Here is a 10,949-nt window from a genome sequence, read left to right on the forward strand (position 1 = left end):
GGACGCTTCTCCTTTCGTTGGTGGCAGGAGTGGGAGAATGATGGGTGGTTGTCATGCGTAGCTGAGCACTGTGTTTGGATCCCACCAGAGCCAGCACTCTGGCAGGACTTCAGAGCTCCCCATCTGTAGCGAGTCGGTGTGGCTCCCCTCCTGCCCAGCAGAGGGCGCTCCCTCCCAGAAGCCCAGCTGGGCTGAGCCACCACTTCCTGTCCCCGCCCCCCGGAAGTCAAGGGGTGGGACAGGAAGTAAAAAAGGAGAACACCAAAGCTCAGTCAGAAGCCAGCCACCGCCGGGAGCAGACGTGCCGGCGGGAGCTCCAGACGGGGAACCCTCCAGGACCCGAGGCGGCGATCCGGACTGGCCCCCACTGCCCCGCGCCCGGTATGATGAGGAACCCGCGGAACTTCCCCGGGATCGGAACCCGGAGCAGCCGCTAGGACTTCCTCCCGCCTGGTACGAGGAGGAGCCGCCGCCGCCGCTTCCGCCCTGCTGTTATCCGGAGGAGCCATCGGAGGCAGCCGGGCCGGACTTCCAGCAGGAGTTGCCAGACCTGACCCCAAGCCCTGGTCCTGCAGACCCCATGCCGATGGACTGGTCTGAACTCATGGCGACTGAGGAGCAGGTACCCATAGAGGGAGAAATGGAATGTAGCCCGGGGATAGCCGACCCCTGTCAGGCTATAGGCACTGAGGTGCCCATGTCGGTGTGTTTCGGTCAGGACCCCACTGACCAGCGGCAGTGCTAGCCGCTAATAGGGCCCCGGGCTGGGACACAGTGGAGTGGGTGGGCCTGTGTCCCCCCTGCCACCCCACTCACGGGTGGCAGTCTCCCCCTCACCCCAGCGCAGACAGAGATGCCTGCACTAAGCTGAGTTGCTGTCATTGCCCAGCTCCTGACACCAGGACCTGAGTCCTGTGGACTATGGTTTGTTGCCCCGCCCTGACCAGAGAATCTGGGCTTACTGACTTTGTAGTTGCTCAGCTCCTGAGGCAAGGACCTGAGCCCTAAACTGGATTGCTGTTGCCCAGCCCCCTGCTCCAGAGGGCCTGGGCTTATATAGAACTGCTATTGCCCAGCCCCCTGCTCCAGAGGGCCTGGGCTTATATAGAACTGCTATTGTGCTGCCCCGCCCTAATTGAGGGTCTGGGCTTACACTGATTGACTATGTGCCTGGTGTTCAGCCCCTGCCCGAGGATCTGAACCTGTGAACCTTCTATTGAGACTGATTGCTGTCGCCCAGCCCCTGCTCCAGAGGGCGGGGGCTTCTATTGAACTGCTGTGGCCCCACCCCCTGCTCCAGAGGGCCGGGGCTTCTATTGAACTGCTGTGGCCCCGCCCCCTGCTCCAGAGGGCCGGGGTTTATATTGAACTGCTGTTGCCCCGCCCTGACTGAGGGCCCGGGGCTTACACTAAGTGACTGTGTGCCTTGTGTTCAGCCCCTGCCTGAGGGTCTGAACCTGTGAACCTTCACGAGGCTGATCGCTGTGAGAATCTGAGACTGATTCTTCTTCAGCCCCCCTGATCTAGGGGGCCTGAAGGCGCTGAGACTGATTGTTGTTCAGCCCCCTGACCCAGAGGGCCTGACTCCTGAGACGGTGCTAACCCTGACTTCTTGCCGCCCACCAGTTAGAGGGGACGTGGAGCAAGTCGGTGTGGCTCCCCTCCCGCCAGCTGGAGGGTTGAGCCCCAACCACCAGCTTACACCATCCCAGTCAGTAGCCAGATGCTCAGAGGCATGATGGAAATAAACACATTTTCCCACCTCAGAAACAGGGCTTTGGTTCCACAGAGCAGCAGCAATTGGAGGCAATTTTTAGTCTGTCCAGCAGGGGGCGATCAATCACTGTTTTTGTAGGATTTGCTACTACAAGACAGGGCAACTGGATTATCAAAAGGCAAAACAAATAAAGAGGCTGCTGCTCTTTAGAAAGTTGAAACATTTCCCATCCAGTTTATATATTTGAATTAGGTCAAATCTGGGGTAAGAACCCCTTGCTGTTGTCCTTCGAGCTGCCATGTAGAAGGACACCAGGGGAAATCACCTGTTAACCAAGGATACTGAAAGTCTTGGATCCCAGAGAACACACAATCTGTTGCTGATGGAGTTAGCTGAAGAGCCAACACTTCACCACCCCCAGCACATTGACTGGTCTCAGTCTGTAAAATCAGACTTCAACTGCCGTTTCTTATGTGACGTGCGGAGTGACACAAGAAACGCACCCGGGGAAAACGGCCAGCCTGCTGCAGTTCCCTCAGGTCCGTTTCGTGGCAAGTTCTGCACCCCCAGGGTGTTAAGCAGCAGCGAGAAGCTGGCTGACGAAGGGTCCGACTGCACTGGGCGTTGGCTGCATGGGACTGGGATGCCTTAGCCAGTCATTAGGGGAGGAGGGAGTGAAAGTAGCAAAAGAGCCCAGTGAAAGTGAGTCCATGTGCTTTGGGGAGTGCAGTGCTGTGGGATGCCCATGTGGCTCTGGCAGCTGCAGGCACTTGGCTGCGGATGCCCCAGAGGAAGAGGGGCACTCAAGCATGGCGGGAGATGGTGGCGAGAGACCTTACGGAATTTTGACCATTATAAACCCCAAATCTAGGGTGACCTTGGTGATTTAGTGTCTTGTGCCAGACTGGCAGTGCAGGCGGGTGGCAAGCAGAGCATGGGCAGGCCATGGGCAACCCCTCATTGCCCCCCCCAGCTCTGCTAATGCACCTCAAGTCTCATGGGCCCTTCACACTACCCCCATCCTCCCCTTCGTCCAGCTCCATTCTAGCCCTGCCCCGCTCCCTGCTGCAGATCCCGTCCAGAGCGCCCCACGCCCTCTGCCTTTGCCGATGCACCTCTCTCCTGACCATATAACCACCCTTTGCCCGTCCTTCCATGCACTACTCCAATCCCGGACCTCTCCCAAGCCAGGCCCCACAGGCCGGCAGACAGGGAACTGCCCCAAGCAAACCTAAACCCCTCCTGTGAGATGGTGCCGAGAGCTTAGCCCTTTTCCCGGCATTAAAGCCTTTCCCAGCTATTAAAAACCCCCAACTCCCAATCCATTCTCAAGGCTGCTTAAAATATTCTTTAAAACCCCACTCTGAAAGTTTCGATCCCTTCCCTCAGCTGCTGGGAACGAGCTAGTCCCACGCACAGCAGAGATGGCACCAAGCCGGGTGTCCAAATGGGCAGTGAGGGGCCCACAGGGAAGAGCGAACGGACCAGCGTATGATTAAGGCTCAGTCAGGTCAGGGGGTGCCCAGAGTGAACAGAGCCAGAAATTCCGCTTTTCCTTGGAAACGCCCACAGGGATTTTTCCCGATGTGCCAGCTTCCTTCTCTCCACCCCCGGGGCAGAACAAGGTGGGTCAGATGAAGAGGTTGACAACTGCCAGGCAGCATGTGGATTTGGTCAGGAGACCCAGCGATGGAACTGCTGCCGGAGCCCCTTGCAAGGAGCCCCAGTGCAGTGCCGGGCCTGGGAAGCCGTCTCTGGGATCGGGTCATTCCCCAGCGGTGCTCCATGCACCCTGCTGGCGCCAGGCTGGGGTTGGCCCTGAGCGCGGCGCTGGGGTGATTTTTGGACAGTACACAAGCCCCCTCCGTATTTCGGTACCGGCTGGCACAACCCAGCTCTGCTGAACGACAAATTGTGGAGAGGGGCCTGCAGCCGCTTCCAGAGGGAACGAGACCCCAGGCACCAGGGCGGTGCGGAGGCCAGCAGCAGGATGCAGGTGGCAGGATCCCTCACGCACATCCAGGCTCCGGGGTGTGGGGGGTGCTGAACGGGCTGCGGGACAGACTGGAATGATCCCGTTGGGTCTCTCAGCTTGGGGTCCTCCCCGTGGCTGGCAAGGCCATGTCCCGAAGCACTGCCTGGCCACGCCCCGGGCAGCAGAAAGCCCTATGCACCATGGAAACCCAGTGTGGGGCTGGACGGGAACAACCGCCCCTAGCTGTGGGAGCTGGCAGTGCACAAAGCCCCAGCTGAGATGCCATCACCCCAGAGTCCTGGGAACTGGAGCACACACAGGCCAGGCCACTCCGAGGTCTTCACGGCCAGGGAGAGGGTCTGTGGCCTGGGCCCGCCAAGGAGCCTGAGAGTCGTCCTGGCTCCGGCCTTTCCAGCGCCTAGGTCGGGCCGTTCAGGAATTTTCTCCTGCTCCAGAGCTTCACGGTCAGGTCGCTGGGGAAGGAAGAGAGAGAGGAAGTGAGGCCGGGGGCTGCTCTTGCCTGGGGACCCGAGCTAGCTCTGCCCAGACCTGTTGAGTTCCCAGATACGGATGGAGGTCCTGGCGGCAGTGGGGTTGAGCGTGATCGGTTGATCTAGTGCTCGCCCTGCACGCTGGTGATGGTGCAGGTCATGGTCCCGGCACAGGCGTCCCCGGAGATCACCTGACCCAAAGAGCTAAGCCAAAGAGATAGAAACAGGTGAGCCTCAAGGCAGAGACCCTCGGGGGAGGGAGCGGGTAATTTTCATTGTGTGGAATGGAAGATCTAGCCCATTGTGGACTGATTAGAAGGCTGTAGAGCATCTGTCCCCAGCCATCTAGAGGCTGAAGCAATGCCACTTCCTGACCACATGCAGTGCTAGTGGTGCCAGGATGAGACCCCCCTCTCAGTCCCACATCCCCTCAAGCCAGGAGCAACGGCACAGCAAGGGTGACCCAGGCAGCAGCTTTCGGGGGCATCCCCAAGGGAGGTGCCTTGTCGAGACCCATACCAGCAGGTATGCCCGCTCCACGCCTGGGGCGGAGCGACACAAACCCAACCCCTGGCCTGGAGTTGATGTTGACAGGCAGCCCAGGTGCGTTCCCCCCAGTCAGATTTTAGGCCTGGGGAGGGACTGCAGGCAAAGAGACGTCTCAGTCTGTGACTGGGCACCAGAGAGAGGGGCTGATTCGCTGGGGTCTGGAAACGGTGCTGGCAGCTGCTCCATCAAAGCAATCGTAGGGTGCACGGTGGCCCCTGAAACAGATGAGAGGAGCAACTCCCCTGAGAGCAGAGCACCAAGCCACGGGCAACCAGCACTGCAGCATTCCTAGACTCAGCCCTGCAGACCGGACCGGCTTCCTGGCCTTGCAATGCTGCCCTGGGTGCAGGACGCTGGCAGGGCAGTGTGTCGAGCTTGGCCAGGCCCCCAGAGCAGCCTCAGTGCACCAGGTACCTACGTGAGGGTGTGGACGCACTTGGCCGAGTCCCGGATGTCCCCACCTTGATGTAGGAAGTGGAGATGGTGAACACCAGCCCTGAGTGGCTGCAGTACTTGATGGACACCACATTGTTGAGGTGGCCCTTCAGCGAGGCGATTTCCTGGCCCATCACCAGGTTCCACATTTTGCAGCTCTGGTCTGCGGGAGGAGGCAGGAGCACATGACACTGCGGGACCTTCCCATCCTCAGCAGAGGACCCCCACGGCTCCCCACCACACACACACACACACACACACTGCCTCCCCCTGCTCCAAGGAGTCCCAGGGGCGAGAGGGCAACTCAGTCCTCGTGGCCCATCCAGCCCCTGGCATCCCAGAACTGCCGATAGGGGGAGGGTCTATTAGTGCCAGGTGTGAGGTGAACATCTGGCCACTAGAGGCTGGGCAGAGGCCCCAACTACTCGCTTCATGGATGTCACCACACAGCTGTTCAGCCTAATGACTCGTGCAGCATGGGGAGACCCAGAACTGCATCGGCCCATTGTGGCGTTTGGGGCTCTCAGGCAGGCCGGTGCAGTCCAAGCAGGAGGCTCGTGGCCTGTCCCCGCAGTTCGGGGCAGCTCAGCCCCTCCCCGGGCTCACTCCCCACTGACCACACCCAGAGCTCAGCAGCCAGCCCGCCCCCAAGGCACGTACCTTTGGATCCGGACAAGAGCAGCTCATCAGTGCCGTCCACGCAGAGAACGGGCTTGGAGCGTCCCTCCAGCACGGAGATACACTGCAGTGGGGCTGTCCGGGTGCTCCTGGCACCGCCCATGGGGTTAATGAGGCCCCTTCCGTGGGAGAGAGAGAGCAAAGGCATCAGCAGGGTGACCCAGGATGAAGCCAGATGCCGCCCCGCGAGGCTGCCAGGGCCTGCTAGTGGGGCTCTGGAGCAAAGCAAACCATAGACAGAGGCTGCGGGGCAGCCTGCTCCCCAGACAGGCCCCCTGGGGGCAGATCACACCCTGCTGGTGCTAAGGGCTCAGGGACTCGTGCAGACCCTGCCTTGGCTGGGGGTGGGGGACGGTGAGCCCCCAGCTGGGACTGCCGGCCCCCAGGGCAGGGTGGGGATGGTAGAGGGGGCGGCGAAGGCCCAGCTGGGACTGCCAGCTCTGGGGCCATTCCCGGCACCAGCCATGGGAGTCACCATCTGCCATTCACTGCTCTTGGGGCTGGGCTCCCTGGCGATTCACCCAGGGCCGGCTCTAGGCACCAGCAAACCAAGCACGTGCTTGGGGCAGCATATTTTCAGGGGTGGCATTCCAGACACTTTTTTTTTTTTTTTTGCTTCGGGTAGCAAAAGCCTAGAGCCAGTTCATCATAAACCTTGTCCCTGAGGCCTCAGTAGAAATGGGGATGTTCACCAGGCAGCACGCAGGTGCGAAGGACTTGAGAGGGAGGTGGCGGACATGCCCTTTTGATGCCCATGCCTGAGCACATGGGGAGAGCGGGGGTGCAGGCACCGCCCCGTGGTACTGCTGGCAAACATCTGCGCCTCACATGCCCTTGGTGCACACACCCCTACAGTGGAACGTCTGCAGGCACAGCCCAGCCTGAAGAAGCTCAGCTCCTATGTAAGGGAAGTCACCGTTTTTTTAACAAGAGCTGGAAACTGACATTGCATAAGCCAGGAACTCCTGATCGACCGTTAGGTTCCTCCTGGAGACCGACCCATCTAGCACAGACAATAGGGGGGACAAAGGCTCAGCTGAAGCTAGATTCATGCTCTCCAGGATGCCAGGGCACCCTCATGCTCTAGCTGAAGACGGCCTGGGAGTTTCCAGCATTGCCCTCTTGCCGTTTGTCTCTGGGAGCCCTCGCCCCGCAGCCTGGCCTGTCTGTTCTCAGGGGCTATGTGCTGCCAGGTGCACATCCCCAGTGCAGAATCCCTTGTTTAATGCCAGGGGACAGCAACTGGGAAGGAAATGTACTGCCATGCCAAGCCTGGGAACGGGCTGGTGATAAGGCCCTGGGGCACCTGGCATGTCAGTACCCAGCAGTGCCGGGAGCCAAGCGCACCCTGGAGCCATCTGTAAGGTGCCGAGTCCGTCCTGTGCTGGGCTCCAGCCAATCCACAAGCCAGTAACTGGCCCCATGACTCCCAGAGCAGGTATATCAGTTGCTACCTAGCACAGTTCATAACTTAGCACTGACCAGCTGCAAGGATCCTGGCAGGCCCTGGTATGGTTGTAGCAGCAGACTCAATGTTCGGGAAAAGTGAGATCTGTGCAATAGGCAACGTAGTTCCATCTGGGCACCAGCCAGCTCCTGTGCCCCAGAGAGCTCCCACAGCTCACACTGAACCAGGGACAAAGGGGGCAAGAGGTTGGAAGAGAAGATGCCAGCCTGGGACCCAGGAGACCCATGGTCATTTCCCAGCTCTGCCACAGATGCTCTGCGTGCCTTCGGGCAAGCCCTTTATTCCGTCTATACACTGGGGGGTAGCAACCAGGCCCTGCCCTGCAGGGGGCGGTTAGAATAAATGCAATTGAGGTTGGGCAGTGCTCTGATGCCATGGGGATGAGGGCCAGGGTGGTGCCTAAGACAGACCAAAAGCAAGAGGGAGCTACAGAGCCGGTGGTGAGAGGGGTTTGGCCTTTGACAATCTGCTCTGGGTGCCTGGGCTGTCAGATCCCAGCCACCCACTGGCATTGCCAGACCTCCCTGATCTATGGTGCTGCTGCTCTCCCTGCTTCTAGGAGTCACTGCCTCCCCCTGGGCCAAGATGCCCACAGCAATCATCTCCTGGGGCTGCCGTGGCACTGAGCAGCTAGCAAGGCCTGAGACTCAGCTTTGGGGGGGAGGGGGACTGCTCTTAAAGCAGCTTGTGCGTTGTTGCCACGGTGGGAGGGGCAGGGCCGGATTAACTTTTTGTGGGCCCGGCACCAAACATATTTGTGGGACCCCACTGGGGAAAAAGGGCATGTGATGGGGGGCAATCCGCAGAGCAAGGGGCCAGTTGGGGGCAATGAGGCACAGTGGGAGAGGCCCCACTCAGCCCAGCACAAGGGCACTGTTTACAAACCCAAAACTGCTAGACGCACACTGGCCCACCCAGCCCTGTGCTGCCAGCGTGCCCCTTCCACACTGCCCCCCTGCCCAGTGCCCTGCCCTTATGCCAGCACCCCCTCACCGAGACTTACCCACAGATCCCTATGCCCAGCGCCCCCTGCCTAGAGACCCCTCCTGCTGACCTCCCACAGCTACACAGCACCCTGCACACCATACCCCCTGCCCAGCTTCTCCACCCACAGATCCCCTACTGTCCAGCACCCCCTCACAGTCCCACCATCACAGCTATACAGTGCCCCATATTCCTGAGGGAATCCTGCATCAAACTACGTGCATATTTTTAAATTCTGATTTTTTTTTTATAATAAATAAATGTGGAAATTCCACCATGGCAGTGGGGAGCACAGGGCACTGGCTGCATGGAGGTGGGAGAATACCCTGCAGCCTCCCCCGCCCCCCTGGGACAGGGACTTGGCAGTGAGACGGAACCTGACCCTGACACAGCACATCCTGTTTTCTGTACAATGGTGAGTGCCTACAGTGGGCCAGGGTGGGGAAATGGGAGGATGGGGGGGGCAGTGGGGAAGAAAGGGGGTGTGATGGGGAGGGGGATGTGGGAGGGAGAGGAGGGGAAGAGGGAGTGGGGAAGAGGATGGGATGGGGAATGGTGGGAGAGAAAAGGGAGCCCAGCATGCAGTGTCCTGTCAGTAGCAGCAGGGGCTCACCGGTTAAGCAGGCCCATCTCAACCCTCCCCCTTCCCCCACTCCTGTAGAGCCCCACACCACCTGCACCTTGACCACCCTGACGAACCTCCTGCACCTGGACCCCTGCCCCACTGAGCTCCAAACAGCTGCACCTGGGCCTCCACCCCACTCCCCCAGCTCCCACTGCTGAGCTCCATCCCCCCCACACCCAGACCCCGCACTGCTGAGCTCTGAACACCTTTACCTATACCCCCATAGAGTCCCATCGCCCCTAGACACAGAATCCCCAATAAGCCCCTGTGCATCCAGATCCCACACTGAGTCGCCCACACACAGATTCCCCCCCATAGAACCTTCTCACCTGGATTCACCCACACTAAGCTCCCCTGCACTTGGATCCGGCTGGGCCGAGCCTGCCTGCCCACATCGGGTGCACCTGGTAACGAGGGGCAGGGCACTAGTGTGTTTCTGGGGCAGGCAAGGCCCGTTCACTGTGTCAGGGTTGGGTGCAGCCTCACTGTCAAGTCCCTGTCCTGAGATGGGGGAGCTTCAGGGTGATCGCTCAACTCAGTGCAGCGAGTGGCCTGTGCTCCCCCCTGCCATGCTGGTGCCTCCACATTAATTTATTGACAAATAAAATTTGCAAAATTTTAAAATAATTGTGTGCAGAATTATTCATTTTTTTTGCCATAGAATTCCCTCAGGAGTAAATGTGAGATTTTTCCTCTACTCAGTGGAATGACCTACTTGCAGTGCATTATTGAACCATTAGCTGTATAAGAGGTCCAGACAGGGTGTGGTGCCAGATAAATAAGGGAGACAAAGCTGGAACTCAAACTGTGTGGAAGCTGTTTTCTTTAACAGATCCTGCTTAAGACATAATTGATTCTATATCATGACCACCAAATTTCATGATTTTAGCTCAGTGAGAACATGGGAATTAATGGCAGTCCATGACTGAGTCCATTATAAGTGTTTATACAAAAGAAGTCCAATAAGACCTGATCGTGTAGTTTCTATACAAGGCCAAATGATCCCTGGAACTTCACAGGAACTTTGTCTATTTAACAACTGCAAGATGTGGCCTATAGTTTGCTCACTCTGCGTCTGAACAAGGAATTAACTCCTTTCTCTCTCTAACGGCTAAGGAAACAAACACAACATAATGAACTATAACACAAATCTTAACTAATATTTCATACTTCCTCTAAACCCATCTACACACCTAACCAGTGCACAAGTTTCAATTCTGAATACTTGTTAATTTTGTAGAAGGTTTTGCATGATAGTGTGAGGGAACTTTGTGTGCTGCATGTACCGGTAGTTATTTTCTTGGAGGCAAAAACGTTTCTTGCAAAGATGCAGATCTGGCATTATTGGCTGATAATGCTGTGCCATCTTCATGATAGGATAAAAATATGTCCCTTAACTTGGCATTTCTTTGTTTTTAAGGGCTTGTGTTGGTGGGGGGGGGTGTGGCATTTAAGCAACCTTAACCAGTTTTAAACCAAGTTTATATATGCACAGGCACTCTCTGCTAGGATTTAAGGGCAGGGTTTATTATTCTGAACTCTCCCATTATTTATTTAAAATAATCCAGTGGATATGCCCCATGTTGCCACATACAGGGAGTCTTGAATTTACCTCAAGCACATCATTTAACCAAGCACATCTTATCACATTTAGTTCAGTTGTTAGTGCAGAGGTACTATGGATGATAGGTGCAACATAAATGCCTCCAAAGACAGGTACAGACTTCCATCCTGCAGAGGGGTTTATAATTTGTGGCGGTAGAAGTACAGAGATGATACTTAAGGCAATTCCACCTCTCAGCAGTTCTAGAACTTTGTCTATAGTGAGCCTGATAAAAGTTTAGCTTCAAGATTTATTTAAGTCCCCTCATAAACAAAGTGAGTTGGGCTCCAGCTAATAAAACTAAGCTAGGTAAATATCTGGCAATGTAGAAATAGCATCGGGAACTGAACTAAGAACATGTGGGTGAGTGGTAACCAATTTAGAGGCCTTTAAGATATGCAAACCGCTCACTCAGCTTTAGAAG

General features: G+C 57.1%; 1 protein-coding gene across 2 annotated transcripts; it reads right to left on the minus strand.

Moving 5' to 3' along the window:
• Positions 1–1,953: 1,953 nt before the first annotated feature.
• Positions 1,954–5,958, minus strand: LOC120370383 (kinesin-like protein KIF21B). 2 transcript variants are annotated; one of them, XM_039484985.1, is made up of 3 exons: positions 5,828–5,958; positions 5,194–5,330; positions 1,954–4,165 (listed from the first exon to the last, which is right to left on the minus strand). In XM_039484985.1, exons 1-3 carry the CDS (start codon positions 5,946–5,948, stop codon positions 3,932–3,934), a joined length of 492 nt encoding a protein of 163 aa, XP_039340919.1. In that variant the 5' UTR covers positions 5,949–5,958; the 3' UTR covers positions 1,954–3,931. The 2 variants fall into 2 exon arrangements, with proteins under 2 accessions (XP_039340919.1, XP_039340920.1); XM_039484986.1 differs by having other exon boundaries at positions 5,151–5,330.
• Positions 5,959–10,949: the final 4,991 nt, after the last annotated feature.

Source organism: Mauremys reevesii, linkage group 8, assembly GCF_016161935.1.
Source record: "Mauremys reevesii isolate NIE-2019 linkage group 8, ASM1616193v1, whole genome shotgun sequence".
Taxonomy (NCBI): Eukaryota; Metazoa; Chordata; order Testudines; family Geoemydidae; genus Mauremys; species Mauremys reevesii.